The sequence below is a fragment of the Scardinius erythrophthalmus genome (assembly GCF_964197995.2).
Source record: "Scardinius erythrophthalmus genome assembly, chromosome: 25".
Classification (NCBI taxonomy): Eukaryota; Metazoa; Chordata; class Actinopteri; order Cypriniformes; family Leuciscidae; genus Scardinius; species Scardinius erythrophthalmus.
The window spans coordinates 22232707-22250042 of NC_138245.1; the positions used below are offsets into that span (position 1 = coordinate 22232707).

General features: G+C 39.3%; 4 protein-coding genes across 7 annotated transcripts; all 4 read left to right on the forward strand.

The window, feature by feature from the left end:
* Positions 1–3356: 3356 nt before the first annotated feature.
* LOC308685611 (uncharacterized protein) lies at positions 3357–4774 on the forward strand. Of its 2 annotated transcripts, XM_081357496.1 has the most exons (3): positions 3357–3506; positions 3724–3771; positions 3818–4774. In XM_081357496.1, the coding sequence occupies exons 1-3, from the start codon at positions 3449–3451 to the stop codon at positions 4747–4749; spliced, it is 1038 nt and encodes a 345-aa protein (XP_081213622.1). In that variant the 5' UTR covers positions 3357–3448; the 3' UTR covers positions 4750–4774. The 2 variants fall into 2 exon arrangements, with proteins under 2 accessions (XP_081213622.1, XP_081213623.1); XM_081357497.1 differs by having other exon boundaries at positions 3724–4774.
* A 1745-nt stretch (positions 4775–6519) lies between these two features.
* Positions 6520–7709, forward strand: LOC308685613 (uncharacterized protein). Of its 2 annotated transcripts, XM_081357503.1 has the most exons (3): positions 6531–6669; positions 6867–7122; positions 7168–7698. In XM_081357503.1, the coding sequence occupies exons 1-3, from the start codon at positions 6612–6614 to the stop codon at positions 7262–7264; spliced, it is 411 nt and encodes a 136-aa protein (XP_081213629.1). In that variant the 5' UTR covers positions 6531–6611; the 3' UTR covers positions 7265–7698. The 2 variants fall into 2 exon arrangements, with proteins under 2 accessions (XP_081213628.1, XP_081213629.1); XM_081357502.1 differs by having other exon boundaries at positions 6520–6669; positions 6867–7709.
* A 1031-nt stretch (positions 7710–8740) lies between these two features.
* LOC308685753 (uncharacterized protein) lies at positions 8741–9792 on the forward strand. The gene is made up of 2 exons (XM_081357710.1): positions 8741–8879; positions 9079–9792. Exons 1-2 carry the CDS (start codon positions 8822–8824, stop codon positions 9474–9476), a joined length of 456 nt encoding a protein of 151 aa, XP_081213836.1. The 5' UTR covers positions 8741–8821; the 3' UTR covers positions 9477–9792.
* Positions 9793–10958: 1166 nt separating this feature from the next.
* Positions 10959–12340, forward strand: LOC308685381 (uncharacterized protein). Of its 2 annotated transcripts, XM_081357086.1 has the most exons (3): positions 10959–11097; positions 11297–11732; positions 11778–12162. In XM_081357086.1, exons 1-3 carry the CDS (start codon positions 11040–11042, stop codon positions 11917–11919), a joined length of 636 nt encoding a protein of 211 aa, XP_081213212.1. In that variant the 5' UTR covers positions 10959–11039; the 3' UTR covers positions 11920–12162. The 2 variants fall into 2 exon arrangements, with proteins under 2 accessions (XP_081213212.1, XP_081213211.1); XM_081357085.1 differs by having other exon boundaries at positions 11297–12340.
* The last annotated feature ends 4996 nt before the right edge of the window (positions 12341–17336 follow it).

A 17336-nucleotide genomic window follows, 5' to 3' on the forward strand; every position in this document is an offset into this window, starting at 1 on the left:
ATGATATCTATGGCCCCGCCTACTCTATACGCAACGTGATTGGCCTGACCCAATTTAGGTTTTTGCAGCTCGAAAGTCAATGGAGAGTTGCTAGCCTGTCCTGGCTGCAAAATATATTTTGCTGCCGCTAGGGTGCATCTAGATTTCTAGGCTAGGGTTCAAGTGCATAGCTCTGAAACCCTATTGTAATTGTAAGGATTTTTATTACTAGGGGTTCAAGTGCATACTACTGAAACCCTATTGAAATTAAGTGAAGAAAATATATATTTGCTAAACAAATTAAGTCAACTAATTTGATTCATATTCTTTTGGTTTCTCTACCCAATACTCAATTTCACTGGGAGAGGAGAACTTGAGGTCTCAGGTTTAAAACTGGTCTTCTCAGGGGGATGAGAGCGAGACTTCTCAGATGGGAAGGAGTACCTGGGTTCCATTGGAGCACTAGGTTTCAAAGGAATAGAACTGGGTTTTGAGAAGAAAATAATCAATTTCACGTGGATAACTTGAGGTCTCAGGTTTAGAACTGGGCTTCTCAGAGGGATGAGAGCTAGACTTCTCAGACGAAGATGAACTGGGTTCCATGTGAGCACTTGCAGGTTCAGAACTGAGTTTATCAGAAGTACGAGAGCTACACTTCTCGGATGAAGAACTAGGTTCCGAGGGAGAACTGGGTTTCTCAGGTTTCTTGACTGGTCTTCGAGAAGTGAATACTTGATTTCTCAAGGAGAGGAAAACTTGAGACCTGAGGCTTAGAATTGGATAAAATAAAGAAACTGATTTAAAAAAAAAAATCAATAAAAAAAAAACAAGAGGGATCACAGAATATTAAAAGCCATGGCCGGCTTTTAACTTAAACTTAAAATAAATAAGTTTAAGTTTAGATTTGAAAACTGAGATGGTTGAGGCATTTCTAATGTGGGCCGGGAGGCTGTTCCATAGCCAAAACCTACCACGCACAGATAGATATTCTAGGAGATTTTGGACCGATTTCTCCCCTTCTGACAATCCTAGGTAAAGTCCCGATTCTTGATGGTTCTACAGATGGTTCACAGACGTGTGAGGTGTGTTAAGAGTGACTGAATCTGCTCGACGAGCGCCCCGATCTCGAATACGAGATTAATATGATAAAAAACCACAGCCTATGTCAGTCACGTACACTGTTTGAATCTTCAGAGCAGATTCAGTGCTATGACGAGCTCAAATTGGAATATTTCATGAATAAAGTTATCAGTCAAAAAAAAAGTAAAAGTCTGGGATTGAATTCAAAAGACTTTCTTTCAAATTTTAGAAACAAAACTCCAATTGGAGATAGGGTGGAAATTAATCATAGAAGCGGGATCCAGGTTTGCTTTTTAAGTTTTTTAATGATAAGATGACACTGTGGTATATTTAAGGCAATCAGGTACAGTTCCAGTGAGAAGACGTGTGTTATTAACAGACAAATGTCCAGGACCAACAGTATCAATGATTTTTCAAAGGAAATGTGGAGGAATAACATCCTGAGTGTCACGTTTTGAGTTTGTTTTCAACCGGTTTTTCCCGTTCTGTTCATGATTGAGTTTCATAGGCTACATTCAGACTGTCAGTCCAAATCCGATTGTATGTGTAGGCCTATCCGAATGGAATTTGATCTAAAATGATTGATGTCCACACTATATCGCAACTGTTCATATCCCATTTGTCTGTCCATGCTGCTCTTACATTTTCCGGAATATCTACATTGGTTTCTATGGCGTTGCCAAAAACAACAACAAAAAACACATCATGGATTTTGTAGACTCTGGACTACTGTGGTTTCTCCGCTGATTTCAAAACACTTCTCCTTTATATTGACATTTCCTGCTCATCCAGCACTTTGCAACATCACAGCGTTATTTCTGAAGCGACTTTCAGAATGTTTCCTATAACGTTTACATGGCGTGAGAAAGTCACATGAATCACGTGAAATCCGATCAGAGCATCGAGACAAACGGAATTCCATGTGGCTGTTCACACTAGTTAAGTCGGATCATTTAAAAAATCATATTTGTACTGAATAGACTGAACATAGCCTTTGACACCCCCTAGGTTGTTAATTAGTTCTCCTCCGTTCTCTGCCTGTTTGTTTCTATGGTTTCTGATTGATTTCAGTATTCTGTTCAGGTGTGTCTTGGTAATTAACTCATCAGCTCCCTCGTTTGCCCTCATGTATTAAATCCCTCAGTTTATGTCTGTTCTTTGTCCTGTGTTGTTGTTTAACATCAATGTGTTAAGCGGGGCTAATTTGAATATGCATGGTTTGGTATATACTAAATGAGGCAAGGGTGTAGAGTTATTTTAAGGCATGAAGATTTTTTTTTCACAGGATTTTTTTTTTTTTTTTTAAATATGCCATTTTGGTGATCAAAGATGAGTTTTAATGGATACAATTATTGACTACAAGGGGACTTTAATATGAGTCAAATTTCTGTCTAAGAAATAGTGTTGATTGGTTGCTGTTTTTTTTTACTTTAGAATTGCTATGATTTTACAGCCATTTGGACAAGTTTGTAATGAACCAAACCATTTGGACCAGTTTAATTTCTTTGGAGACTACTTTGATAGGAAAAAGTGACTGCAATATTCCTAGACAAGTGAATGATTAAAGAGTCATACTGCCTTACAGAAGCTGTTTGAAGGAATAGTTTGCCCGACATTCATAGTTTACTCCCTGTGATATTTCTCTAAAGCCTTGTGGTGTTTTCATCCATGAAACACAAGGCTGATGGAGGGGAGGTTTTTAACTGTAACTGTCAGTCACCAAAAAACACATTAAATGATGATGATCCATAAGTCTGTGTGATTCATGTCTTCATTCAAAAGAGTTGTTTCGTTCTCTGTGTGTGACAAGCAGTCCAAAAATGTCTTCTACACTAATATATCAAGTTACCTATAAAATTCATGTTTAAGCTTTTTTAACTGAAAGCAACTTGTGTAACAGGTATAAAAATTATACTGTTAAATGTATGAATTGTTAAGTAGAACAAATAATTATTCATTTACATACGTACCTGATGTAGCTGCCTGATCGAAATTAGTTATTATTCGTTATTTTGTATCAGGAATATGACTTCATGTTTGAGCTGTTTTAACTGAAAGCAACTTGCACTTATATATCTTAAAATATGTCAGTGACATTGTTTTGTTTCAAGATGCACACCAGAATTGTTTTTTTTTTCTAAGGTACATTTACTGTCTGTGAAACCAGGCCTGAAACTTTAGTTCTGTAGGATGTAATGTCAGCTTGAATGCTAAGTGATTAATTAATAATTGATCTAATTAATTATCAGATTTGCTCCAATAATGAGTTAAAGGGTCATCCAGGTGCTACAAAGGGTTTTCTGTTTGGCTTTAAAAGTCCTGGTTGGTTTGAAACTTTAGCTTGCATGGTTGCTTGGTTTTCTTAGTGGCTTAGATTGTGGTTTCTAGAATGGGTTTGTTTAAAATTACTGTTTTGGTGGTTCTTTATTATCAATTGGTATGGCATGGTGAGTTACTTTTTTTTTTTTTTTGTTGTCTGTGTTTTTTTTTAAAAAAGTCAATGTGTTTTTCAGTATTCAGCTCCACAGTTGATCATGGGTCCTTAGACCTTTTTGTGTTTCTTAATCTAACATGCTCTTGTGCTGAAGTAATATGAGTTTATACTGATCCAATTACATTGATTATAATCAAAATAATAAAAAATGTTTCTCTATCTCTCTGTAGACAATCTAGTCGGTGGATCCTATGCTCATTCTGTCGATGCCACCTTCAGCCAGGACGATCCCGAGGGGTCTGGTTCTGTGTATGCCACCCTCAGCCAGGACGATCCCGAGGGGTCTGGTTCTGTGTATGCCACCCTCAGCCAGGACGATCCCGAGGGGTCTGGTTCTGTGTATGCCACCCTCAGCCAGGACGATCCCGAGGGGTCTGGTTCTGTGTATGCCACCCTCAGCCAGGACGATCCCGAGGGGTCTGGTTCTGTGTATGCCACCCTCAGCCAGGACGATCCCGAGGGGGCCGGTTCTGTCAATGCCACCGTCAGCCAGGACGATCCCGAGGGGGCCGGTTCTGTCAATGCCACCGTCAGCCAGGACGATCCCGAGGGGTCTGGTTCTGTCAATGCCACCGTCAGCCAGGACGATCCCGAGGGGTCTGGTTCTGTCAATGCCACCGTCAGCCAGGACGATCCCGAGGGGTCTGGTTCTGTCAATGCCACCGTCAGCCAGGACGATCCCGAGGGGGCCGGTTCTGTCAATGCCACCGTCAGCCAGGACGATGCCGAGGGGTCTGGTTCTGTCAATGCCACCGTCAGCCAGGACGATCCCGAGGGGTCTGGTTCTGTCAATGCCACCGTCAGCCAGGACGATCCCGAGGGGTCTGGTTCTGTCAATGCCACCGTCAGCCAGGACGATCCCGAGGGGTCTGGTTCTGTCAATGCCACCGTCAGCCAGGACGATCCCGAGGGGGCCGGTTCTGTCAATGCCACCGTCAGCCAGGACGATCCCGAGGGGTCCGGTTCTGTCAATGCCACCGTCAGCCAGGACGATCCCGAGGGGTCCGGTTCTGTCAATGCCACCGTCAGCCAGGACGATCCCGAGGGGTCAGGTTCTGACAATGCCACCGTCAGCCAGGACGATCCCGAGGGGGTCTAGTTCTGTCAACACCACCTTCAAGTCCCTCTGCTTAGGGGTCTGGTTCTATTTTGGCCCTTTCTATTTAACTGTTAACATAAGCCAAGATTTTGTGTAACAAAATAAAATTTTATGTCTTTGAATGGTTTGGTTTTTGTTAATTCTACTTTGCTAGATGAGCTTTAACAGCCAATTGGGTTAGTTTGTAGTGACTTTAACACCTGAGTAATTGGTGACCTGTCATTAAACTTCGGTTTTCCCCAATGAATCTTGTGCTGTGAACACGGATTCTTTCCAGTTTAATTTATTTGAAGACTAATAGGACATTGACTGCAATATTTGTATTTTAATATACTTAGGAAATGTTGCCATATTATGACAACGCTGTACCACAATGGCAAATGGTCAAAGTAGTTTTTCTATAAAATTATGATTTTTCTATTTAATTGCACATTTTTTAGAAATTGATAGATTTATATACTTGGAACTTATGCAAACCAAAAATAAGTAGATCCCTATCATTGGGCTAACGCATCCTCCCTCTCATTCCATGGAAGAGCTAACTCTGCACTCTGCGCTATTGCCCTTTCCGTAAAATATTGCTATGTTAATTTTCTGAAAAGAAGCCAATTTATTTACACATAAATACAACTATACTACAATAAACACTTATAACTGCAATAAATAACTGCAATCATAACGTTGATGCTACTATCCATAAAAAATCCCAATGTGAAATACATTATTGTAATTCCATTGTGGTACAGCGTTGCCATATGGCAACATGCCTATTTTTCCAGAGTTGCCATATGGAAACACTGATATTTTCTCAATTTACAGTAAAAACATTTTAGACACAGTTGATTTGTGAATAAAAAGATCTAATTTGCTTATGAAAGATGCTGCAAACAACAATACCTGTCAGTCACCAAAAAACACAAAGTCCACATGAAATCAAAATTGACCATATTTACTTTGTTTGCCTAAATTGATCGTTTTGTGGTGAACAATTCATCCATGCAAGTCAATCCACAAAAAAACATTTTTTTGGCTTCGTAATCTTTAATCAAAATCTGAAAATGCCCCTCCCCTCTGCATTGGAGGACCTTCTCTGATGACGTAGGTTTGACGGCTTGGTTTGGGAAACACTTAACCACTCCCCTCAAACCGTTAGTCTGTTATGAGCAGAGATGGAGAGGAGGAGCGCTAGAGTAAAACCCTGCCCTCTGTTCAATATTCCTTTTCACTGGGAAATACGTCACAACACTGGAGAAAAGTCGTTTGCAACTTCCGGTTCACGCAGACTTTAAATGATAATGGTCCATAAGTAGTCTGTGTAATTCATGTCTTCATTCAAAAAAAGTTGTTTCGTTCCATGTGCGTGTGTAAAAAACAGTCCAAAAATGTCTTCTACACTAATATATCAAGTTACCTGTCCCAGTATAAAATTCATGTTTAAGCTTTTTTAACTGAAAGCAACTTGTGTAATAGGTATACAAATTATACTGTTAAATGTATGTATTGTTAAGTAGAATTCACACAGATTTATTCATTTGCATACATACCTGATGTAGCTGCCTGATCAAAATGAGTTATTATTTGTTATTTTTTATCAGCAATATGACTTCATGTTTGAGCTGTTTTAACTGAAAGCAACTTGAACTTATATATCTTAAAATATGTCAGTGACATTGTTTTGTTTCAAGATGCACACCAGAATTGTTTTTTTTTTTCTAAGGTACATTTACTGTCTGTGAAACCAGGCCTGAAACTTTAGTTCCGTAGGATATAACATCAGCTTGAATGCTAAGTGATTAATTAATAATTGATTAATTAGCAGATTTGCTCCAATAATGAGTTATAGGGTCATCCAGGTGCTACAAAGGGTTTTCTGTTTGGCTTTAAAAGTCCTGGTTGGTTTGAAACTTTAGCTTGCATGGTTGCTTGGTTTTCTTAGTGGCTTAGATTGTGGTTTCTAGAATGGGTTTGTTTAAAATTACTGTTTTGGTGGTTTTTTATTGTCAATTGGTATGGCATGGTGAGTTTAAATTTCTTTTTAAAAGTCAATGTGTTTCTCAGTATTCAGCTCCACAGTTGATCATGCATGGGTCCTGTGATCATGGGATCATGTTTCTTAATCTAACATGCTCCTGTACTGAAGTAATATGAGTTTATACTAATCTACTTACATTGGTTATAATCAAAATAATAATGTTTCTCTATCTCTCTCTGTAGACAATCTGGTTGGTAGATATGGTGGCTCCTATGCTTGTTCTGGCAGTTCCTCCCAAGGCGGTGGCAATCGCCAGAGGTCTGGTTTTGTCAATGCCACCTTCACCCATGACGGTTCCGAGGGGTCTGGTTCTGTCAATGCCACCGTCAGCCAGGACGATCCCGAGGGGTCTGGTTCTGTCAATGTTACCTTCAGCCATGACGATCCTGAGAGGTTTGGTTCTGTCAATGCCACCTTCACCCATAACGATCCCGAGAGGTCTGGTTCTGTCAATGCCACCTCCACCCATGACGATCCCGAGAGGTCTGGTTCTGTCAATGCTACCTTCAGCCATGACGATCCCGAGAGGTCTGGTTCTGTCAATGCCACCTTCAGCCATGACGATGCCGAGGGGGTCTAGTTCTGTCAACACCACCTTCAAGTCCCTCTGCTTAGGGGTCCGGTTCTATTTTGGCCCTTTCAATTTAACTTAACATAAGCCAAGATTCTGTGTAACAAAATAAAATGATGTCTTTGAATGGTTTGGTTTTTGTTAACTCTACTTTGCTAAATGAACTTTAACAGCCAATTGGGTTAGTTTGTAGTGACTTTAACACCTGGGTAACTGGTGACCTGTCATTTAAAGTTCAGTTTTCCCCAACAAATCTTGTGCTGTGAATATGGATTCTTTCCAGAAAATTAAATTATAACTTAAAAACAGCACATCATTGGTTGCGTTCCAGTCCACTAGACATGCACTTGTGAACTTCCCTACGAACTTCCCGCTCGGGGACTCCCTGCCGCCATTTTGAAATGCGTTCCACTTCGTGAAGTGGATGAGGGAAGTTTATACGGACAAATCCTCTAATACACTTCAGGCAGCTCCATATACCACAATGCAACATGATTGTGACGTCAATGCATATTGCATTTAATTTACCCCACCACAAACAACTCTATGATATATTAATTTTTATTTATTTTAATTAAACGACTCAAACACACCTATATATATGTATATAGAATGCTGTATAAAACAATTTCGTAAGGAAAAAATAATCAACCCCATAGTGGATTCTAAGTGATAAAGGGCTTAGCACGTTCCAATTCAGCCTATTGCACTTGCACTTTGAAACTATTTCAAAGTTTGCATTCTCAGGCCATCAAAACACCATTGTCGTGTAAATGAACGGCCAGAGCGCATAAAAAGTTGTAAAACCCTGCCCTCTCAATATTCCTTTTCACTGGGAAATACGTCACAACACTGGAGAAAAGTCGTTTGCAACTTCCGGTTCACGCAGACTTTAAATGATAATGGTCCATAAGTAGTCTGTGTAATTCATGTCTTCATTCAAAAAAAGTTGTTTCGTTCCGTGTGCGTGTGTGAAAAACAGTCCAAAAATGTCTTCTACACTAATATATCAAGTTACCTGTCCCAGTATAAAATTCATGTTTAAGCTTTTTTAACTGAAAGCAACTTGTGTAATAGGTATACAAATTATACTGTTAAATGTATGTATTGTTAAGTAGAATTCACACAGATTTATTCATTTGCATACATACCTGATGTAGCTGCCTGATCAAAATGAGTTATTATTTGTTATTTTTTATCAGCAATATGACTTCATGTTTGAGCTGTTTTAACTGAAAGAAACTTGAACGTATATATCTTAAAATATGTCAGTGACATTGTTTTGTTTCAAGATGCACACCAGAATTTTTTTTTTTTTTCTAAGGTACATTTACTGTCTGTGAAACCAGGCCTGAAACTTTAGTTCCGTAGGATATAACATCAGCTTGAATGCTAAGTGATTAATTCATAATTGATTAATTAGCAGATTTGCTCCAATAATGAGTTATAGGGTCATCCAGGTGCTACAAAGGGTTTTCTGTTTGGCTTTAAAAGTCCTGGTTGGTTTGAAACTTTAGCTTGCATGGTTGCTTGGTTTTCTTAGTGGCTTAGATTGTGGTTTCTAGAATGGGTTTGTTTAAAATTACTGTTTTGGTGGTTTTTTATTGTCAATTGGTATGGCATGGTGAGTTTAAATTTCTTTTTAAAAGTCAATGTGTTTCTCAGTATTCAGCTCCACAGTTGATCATGCATGGGTCCTGTGATCATGGGATCATGTTTCTTAATCTAACATGCTCCTGTACTGAAGTAATATGAGTTTATACTAATCTACTTACATTGGTTATAATCAAAATAATAAAATGTTTCTCTATCTCTCTCTGTAGACAATCTGGTTGGTAGATATGGTGGCTCCTATGCTTGTTCTGGCAGTTCCTCCCAAGGCGGTGGCAATCGCCAGAGGTCTGGTTTTGTCAATGCCACCTTCACCCATGACGGTTCCGAGGGGTCTGGTTCTGTCAATGCCACCGTCAGCCAGGACGATCCCGAGGGGTCTGGTTCTGTCAATGTTACCTTCAGCCATGACGATCCCGAGAGGTCTGGTTCTGTCAATGTTACCTTCACCCATGACGATCCCGAGAGGTCTGGTTCTGTCAATGCTACCTTCAGCCATGACGATCCCAAGAGGTCCGGTTCTGTCAATGCCACCTTCAGCCATGACGATCCCAAGAGGTCTGGTTCTGTCAATGCCACCTTCAGCCATGACGATGCCGAGGGGGTCTAGTTCTGTCAACACCACCTTCAAGTTCCTCTGCTTAGGGGTCCGGTTCTATTTTGGCCCTTTCAATTTAACTTAACATAAGCCAAGATTCTGTGTAACAAAATAAAATGATGTCTTTGAATGGTTTGGTTTTTGTTAACTCTACTTTGCTAAATGAACTTTAACAGCCAATTGGGTTAGTTTGTAGTGACTTTAACACCTGGGTAACTGGTGACCTGTCATTTAAAGTTCAGTTTTCCCCAACAAATCTTGTGCTGTGAATATGGATTCTTTCCAGAAAATTAAATTATAACTTAAAAACAGCACATCATTGGTTGCGTTCCAGTCCACTAGACATGCACTTGTGAACTTCCCTACGAACTTCCCGCTCGGGGACTCCCTGCCGCCATTTTGAAATGCGTTCCACTTCGTGAAGTGGATGAGGGAAGTTTATACGGACAAATCCTCTAATACACTTCAGGCAGCTCCATATACCACAATGCAACATGATTGTGACGTCAATGCATATTGCATTTAATTTACCCCACCACAAACAACTCTATGATATATTAATTTTTATTTATTTTAATTAAACGACTCAAACACACCTATATATATATATATGTATATAGAATGCTGTATAAAACAATTTCGTAAGGAAAAAATAATCAACCCCATAGTGGATTCTAAGTGATAAAGGGCTTAGCACGTTCCAATTCAGCCTATTGCACTTGCACTTTGAAACTATTTCAAAGTTTGCATTCTCAGGCCATCAAAACACCATTGTCGTGTAAATGAACGGCCAGAGCGCATAAAAAGTTGTAAAACCCTGCCCTCTCAATATTCCTTTTCACTGGGAAATACGTCACAACACTGGAGAAAAGTCGTTTGCAACTTCCGGTTCACGCAGACTTTAAATGATAATGGTCCATAAGTAGTCTGTGTAATTCATGTCTTCATTCAAAAAAAGTTGTTTCGTTCCGTGTGCGTGTGTGAAAAACAGTCCAAAAATGTCTTCTACACTAATATATCAAGTTACCTGTCCCAGTATAAAATTCATGTTTAAGCTTTTTTAACTGAAAGCAACTTGTGTAATAGGTATACAAATTATACTGTTAAATGTATGTATTGTTAAGTAGAATTCACACAGATTTATTCATTTGCATACATACCTGATGTAGCTGCCTGATCAAAATGAGTTATTATTTGTTATTTTTTATCAGCAATATGACTTCATGTTTGAGCTGTTTTAACTGAAAGAAACTTGAACGTATATATCTTAAAATATGTCAGTGACATTGTTTTGTTTCAAGATGCACACCAGATTTTTTTTTTTTTTTCTAAGGTACATTTACTGTCTGTGAAACCAGGCCTGAAACTTTAGTTCCGTAGGATATAACATCAGCTTGAATACTAAGTGATTAATTAATAATTGATTAATTAGCAGATTTGCTCCAATAATGAGTTATAGGGTCATCCAGGTGCTACAAAGGGTTTTCTGTTTGGCTTTAAAAGTCCTGGTTGGTTTGAAACTTTAGCTTGCATGGTTGCTTGGTTTTCTTAGTGGCTTAGATTGTGGTTTCTAGAATGGGTTTGTTTAAAATTACTGTTTTGGTGGTTTTTTATTGTCAATTGGTATGGCATGGTGAGTTTAAATTTCTTTTTAAAAGTCAATGTGTTTCTCAGTATTCAGCTCCACAGTTGATCATGCATGGGTCCTGTGATCATGGGATCATGTTTCTTAATCTAACATGCTCCTGTACTGAAGTAATATGAGTTTATACTAATCTACTTACATTGGTTATAATCAAAATAATAAAATGTTTCTCTATCTCTCTCTGTAGACAATCTGGTTGGTAGATATGGTGGCTCCTATGCTTGTTCTGGCAGTTCCTCCCAAGGCGGTGGCAATCGCCAGAGGTCTGGTTCTGTCAATGCCACCGTCAGCCAGGACGATCCCGAAGGGTCCGGTTCTGTCAATGTTACCTTCACCCATGACGATCCCGAGAGGTCTGGTTCTGTCAATGTTACCTTCACCCATGACGATCCCGAGAGGTCTGGTTCTGTCAATGCTACCTTCAGCCATGACGATCCCGAGAGGTCTGGTTCTGTCAATGTTACCTTCACCCATGACGATCCCGAGGGGTCCGGTTCTGTCAATGCTACCTTCAGCCATGACGATCCCAAGAGGTCCGGTTCTGTCAATGCCACCTTCAGCCATGACGATCCCGAGGGGTCCGGTTCTGTCAATGCTACCTTCAGCCATGACGATCCCAAGAGGTCCGGTTCTGTCAATGCCACCTTCACCCATAACGATCCCGAGAGGTCTGGTTCTGTCAATGCCACCTTCACCCATGACGATCCCAAGAGGTCCGGTTCTGTCAATGCTACCTTCAGCCATGACGATCCCAAGAGGTCCGGTTCTGTCAATGCCACCTTCAGCCATGACGATGCCGAGGGGGTCTAGTTCTGTCAACACCACCTTCAAGTCCCTCTGCTTAGGGGTCCGGTTCTATTTTGGCCCTTTCAATTTAACTTAACATAAGCCAAGATTCTGTGTAACAAAATAAAATGATGTCTTTGAATGGTTTGGTTTTTGTTAACTCTACTTTGCTAAATGAACTTTAACAGCCAATTGGGTTAGTTTGTAGTGACTTTAACACCTGGGTAACTGGTGACCTGTCATTTAAAGTTCAGTTTTCCCCAACAAATCTTGTGCTGTGAATATGGATTCTTTCCAGAAAATTAAATTATAACTTAAAAACAGCACATCATTGGTTGCGTTCCAGTCCACTAGACATGCACTTGTGAACTTCCCTACGAACTTCCCGCTCGGGGACTCCCTGCCGCCATTTTGAAATGCGTTCCACTTCGTGAAGTGGATGAGGGAAGTTTATACGGACAAATCCTCTAATACACTTCAGGCAGCTCCATATACCACAATGCAACATGATTGTGATGTCAACGCATATTGCATTTAATTTACCCCACCACAAACAACTCTATGATAAATTAATTTATTTTAATTAAACGACTCAAACACACCTATATATATATTTAGAATGCTGTATAAAACAATTTCGTAAGGAAAAAATAATAAATCAACCCCATAGTGGATTCTAAGTGATCAAGGGCTTAGCACGTTCGAATTCAGCCTATTGCACTTGCACTTTGAAACTATTTCAAAGTTTGCATTCTCAGGCCATCAAAACACCATTGTCGTGTAAATGAACGGCCAGAGCGCATAAAAAGTTGTCTGTTTTCAGCTGAAAATGTCATGTAAATGGCCCCTTGGACAATGACTTGACTGACTAGAGCTGCTTTAGAGCCAAAACAATCTTTGTTACAATCCAGTTGTCACTGTAAAGATGCTTTGAAACAATCTGTGTTAAAAGCGCTGTATAAATAAAGGTGACATGACCCCTCAATGTCTGTGGTGAAAAAAATGTCAAAAAAGCATGGCAAATCCCACCTGCTCTTTACTATGTTTACTTAAGGATCATGCTGTCACTGTTGACCTTGGGGAGGATTTGACTGCAGATAACTGAGCTTATATCTAAATTCTCATGATCCGGTTTACTATTGCTCAACATAAATCAAAGTGTTCCTTCGCTCAGCAGAGAGACAGTACTTTTACTTAAAGATGAGGTCAAGCCCATTGAGGATAGCTTCCTTGCTCCAGAATGTGATGAAAATGCAAATCTCAGCTTTTAATTATGTATACGGGTAACATATTTAAAACTAGCATATTTGACATAGTATCCTCAATTCATACATGAAACGAATCCCCAAATGAGGCTTTCATAAACTTTTCAAAATAATATATTTAGCATAGCCAAATTCAGTGCATAATAAAGTACAAAGCTACTATAGCATAACATGGTCTAAAATAATTAGCACCTTCATATGACATCATCAGAAGATTATTACTCTATGGGCCCTGTTTATTTTTGTAGTACCCGTTTGAGTATTCTACAAAATGGCAGCAAAAAATAGTTAATTATTCCCTGGTTGTCCTTCACAAACATAGCCTCTCAGTGCCTTAAAACAAAGAACAGGTTGCGTTAACCCACCAAACAATGACTACGTTTACATGCAGCCAACAACCCATTCAAAACCGGGATATTAGCAATAACCCGGTCGCGCACGGCCATGTAAACACCCGCAAAAACCCGGATATGCTCATATCCCGGTTTTTGAAAAACCCGGATATGACCCCTGGGGTACCCCTTTTCTAACCCGAATATTTGGTCATGTAAACGCTTATCGGCATATCCCCATCAAAAGGAACACTGACTATGTTTACGGTCGGGTTAAGGTCACTATTTGGGTTTCTGAAACATTCGGAATAACCCGTTTACATGCTTGAGCAGAGAGAGTTACTCCTGTATACATGGAATTTGTAATCAATTGGTAATATCCCGATGTAAACGGCGACGCACGGTTAACGTCTGGTCTGGACGTACGGACAACCTTAAGACGCAATATGCGTCATTTCCGATTCTTCTTCATGTATCCAAAGACGACAACAACAGCAGCAGCACGCGGATAATGAATAGTTCGGGGCAGATAGCGATCGCGTTTGTTTGCGCTTTCCTCCTCGCTCCAAAAGTGTGTTGCTGTGTTGCGTCTCGCCATGTTTACCTCTACTTCTTGTTTATTTACGGTATACTGCACGTGGGTTTTTGTATGCGCCGTCTCTAATCAAAAGACCAAGATTCCTTGCGAATAGAACATGCGCAGAACACAAATCAATGTTCCTTACCGATATGCCGATACGCGTTTAATTGACCAAATATTCGGGTTAGAAAAGGGGTACCCCAGGTATAATATCCGGGTTTTTAAAAACCGGGATATGAGCATATCCGGGTTTTTGCCGGTGTTTACATGGCCGAGCGCAACCGGGTTATTGCTAATATCCCGGTTTTGAACGGGTTATTGGCTGCATGTAAACGTAGTCACTGATGCTGGGATAAAACTATTTAAGGTCAAAATAACTCACACCATTCTCAGGAACTACAACTGGCTGTGCTGAAATTTTATAGTTTTATCCTGACAAGCCCTTCTAGAATGACAATCAGATATAGTGGGCTGATATTTGACTCTTTGAGCTGTCAGATTGTGGAGTACAATGATCTTATCTGGAGTCTGAGGCTACAGGATGATTCTCACACCAGTGCCATCATATTCCGCTACGGGAAGACATCCCTTTATCTTCCTCCTAGCCAAGGCGAATTCAAACCCTACATTTTAAACAGAGCCATTTATCACACAACTCCGTCACAAAGAGCTTCCAGACAGAACCTGGAGAACAAAGGATTCATATTCCATGCAATGCACCGATGAAAACCTTTGATGTTGATGTCGCCTCATAGATGAATTGCACCAGCCCTCTGTATGAGAGTTATTCCCAACTGCTTTTTTAAAGACTTTTAAAATTAGCCACATCCACATTACTTTTTATTTAAATCGTCCCGTAAAGCTATTTTTTTTAGAGTAGCTTTTATCTGATTATTTTGAAATTCTTATTTTTTTCTTTTGATTTTATGCTTTTATTTGATATTTTTTCACTTTCATGAATGCATTGTTTGTATAATTGTATGTTTTATTGGATCTTATTCTTGTGAAGCGCTTTGAGATGCTACTTTGAAAAGCATTATTGCAATATTTCATCGTTAGAGTCATCGAAGATTGGTATTCAGCATCTCAGAAAAGAACATGAGCACATGTAGCAGTGGCTCTGCTTAACTGACTGTCCACATCTTGGAAGTCAACAAAGGGGCACAAAGCCTGGAACATCCACTGTAAGAACCTAGCAGATGATAACATGGACAGTTGCTGTCATCTCTCTTTGACTGTCGTCATGGAAACTGATCAACCAGGTATCAGAGACCAGGTGAAGTGTCTGCTTGCCTCCAGCAAGCCATCTGAGGAATTACAAAACAGAGCGGAACAGATGTTTTACCATCATCCTTCACTGACAAACGCTCTAGTTAGAAATCAAAAGATAATCAATTATTAGAGGCAGAATTTGCTTGAGCTGACTCATTTTTTGCTGGAATGTTAAAATAAATGGATACAGTAACAAGAAATGAATGAATAAAAAAAAGTTTTCTCATTGTTGATTCTTTCTATTATCATAAAATTGGTTTGTCTTTCAGAAGAACAGAAAATCAATTTGATGCGCCATTGTTTTGTGTCAGCGGAGGGCAATATTTTCTAGGAACTTCAGCCTAATTTTCAGTCCTAATGTTCTTCAATTTAAGTTATTGTATGGCTTTAGAAGACTGAAAAATATAAACTACTTTTATAGTTCTTTCTGGAGTTCTATGGAAATGTTGTATGGAATAGAGCTGTGCAAAGATTCATCAAAAATTCTCCTTTTGTATTCCAAAGAAAAAAATAACAACAGCATGGGTCTGAAACAATTCGGTGAGTAAAAAATGACAGAACTTTTGTTGGTTTTGAAGTTTTGTTGGATAAAATATTCCTTTAATAAGGCAAACAACTTTGTTTCTGTTGTCAGAAGAATTTTGTTGATTGCAGAAGAATGTGCTTTCTGTCCACAATAAATGTTAAACTGTTAATTGTGTGCAGTGGTATACTTTCTTTATTAGCCATTTTCTAGAAACTCTATTCTAGTGGATACTGTATGTATGCATGAAAACTCCTAAAAGTTCTGCGCTAAATATATACATTAATTTATTAAAGCAAGTCACTCAGTCTCAAGGACTTTAATTCTGGCTTCTGTGCATAAAGAAGAAATGAGAAAAATGTGCATTTGAATGACTCATCAAACTCTTTTTAAGGTGAGGCAGAGAGAGAGAGAGAGAGAGAGAGACCGAACTCTTTGAGAGACTAAACAGGATGTCTCAAATAAGCAACAGAACCATTTGATGGGGGGAGAAATGCAGATGAATCAGGTTTCAGGCTGCATTATGAAGGGGTCAGGGGTGTATTAATTAAATTCACCTATAAGGACCAGGTCGGTTTTCATTGGAGAGGGGGAGATATTTCTATACTCTCCGTTTCTTCAAATAATAATAATAATAAAATAAAATAAACAGACAAGGCTGAAGTCTCAATTTATGCAAAAATATTCCATTATAGAAAGAAGCTACCCAGGCCATGCCATAGGCTTCCTCAGCTTCAAAGAGCAGCCACAGTGAGACTGTACTTTGCGGGGAAAGCAAAGACCCATTACATTACATGCTAGCAGTGGGTGCCTTTAGATTACCACAGCTTGTGAAGGAATTAGGATACTGATAAAACTGCTAGCAATGCGGGCAGGGACACACACACTGTCGTCTGTTCGCTTTTATCTATTGTACTCTCTTACGTAATGCCTGGGTGACGTTCACGGGTTACTCTGAGCTGAAAGAAAACAGCCAGTGAGTAAAAGATGCAGCTTCACTTCATCTCTGACAGGAATGATGACGGCATTATCGCTCAAGATATTTATAGTAACTATAGCCTAACTCTTGGGACAGCGGCTGGGGGACGTTTACCAGATATTTATAGTAACTAACTCTTGGGACAGCGGGACATGGGGACATGTTTACCCTAAATAAATGAGGTGAAGTACAAGTTTTATCTCCCATAAATTATTGGAATTATGCTTACGTGCCTCAACACAAATGCATTGATTAAAAATTAGACTATTCGTTTTCTGGCAGGTCATTTCTACACTCAAAAAAATGATATCTTGACTTTAATTAACTTTTTTATTTCAACAGGTTCCACATAACTGGGTTACGTTAAACAAACATAATTTGTTCAAGTAACTTCAACATGGAATTAAGTAATTTTAAGCAACCCATTTAAGTAGTCTCAAAGTAAATTATTAAAGGCTCCCTGACATGATTCAGGTATTCATATTTATAT

Coding starts and splice junctions, on each gene's coding strand:
- LOC308685753 (XM_081357710.1), top strand. CDS start 8,822: ATGGGTTTGTTTAAAATTACTGTTTTGGTGGTTTTTTATTGTCAATTG. Junction 8,880..9,078: donor TTGTCAATTGGTATGGCATG/GTGAGTTTAAAT, acceptor CTCTCTCTGTAG/ACAATCTGGTTGGTAGATAT.
- LOC308685611 (XM_081357496.1), top strand. CDS start 3,449: ATGGGTTTGTTTAAAATTACTGTTTTGGTGGTTCTTTATTATCAATTG. Junction 3,507..3,723: donor TTATCAATTGGTATGGCATG/GTGAGTTACTTT, acceptor ATCTCTCTGTAG/ACAATCTAGTCGGTGGATCC. Junction 3,772..3,817: donor TTCTGTCGATGCCACCTTCA/GCCAGGACGATC, acceptor TGCCACCCTCAG/CCAGGACGATCCCGAGGGGT.
- LOC308685381 (XM_081357085.1), top strand. CDS start 11,040: ATGGGTTTGTTTAAAATTACTGTTTTGGTGGTTTTTTATTGTCAATTG. Junction 11,098..11,296: donor TTGTCAATTGGTATGGCATG/GTGAGTTTAAAT, acceptor CTCTCTCTGTAG/ACAATCTGGTTGGTAGATAT.
- LOC308685613 (XM_081357502.1), top strand. CDS start 6,612: ATGGGTTTGTTTAAAATTACTGTTTTGGTGGTTTTTTATTGTCAATTG. Junction 6,670..6,866: donor TTGTCAATTGGTATGGCATG/GTGAGTTTAAAT, acceptor CTCTCTCTGTAG/ACAATCTGGTTGGTAGATAT.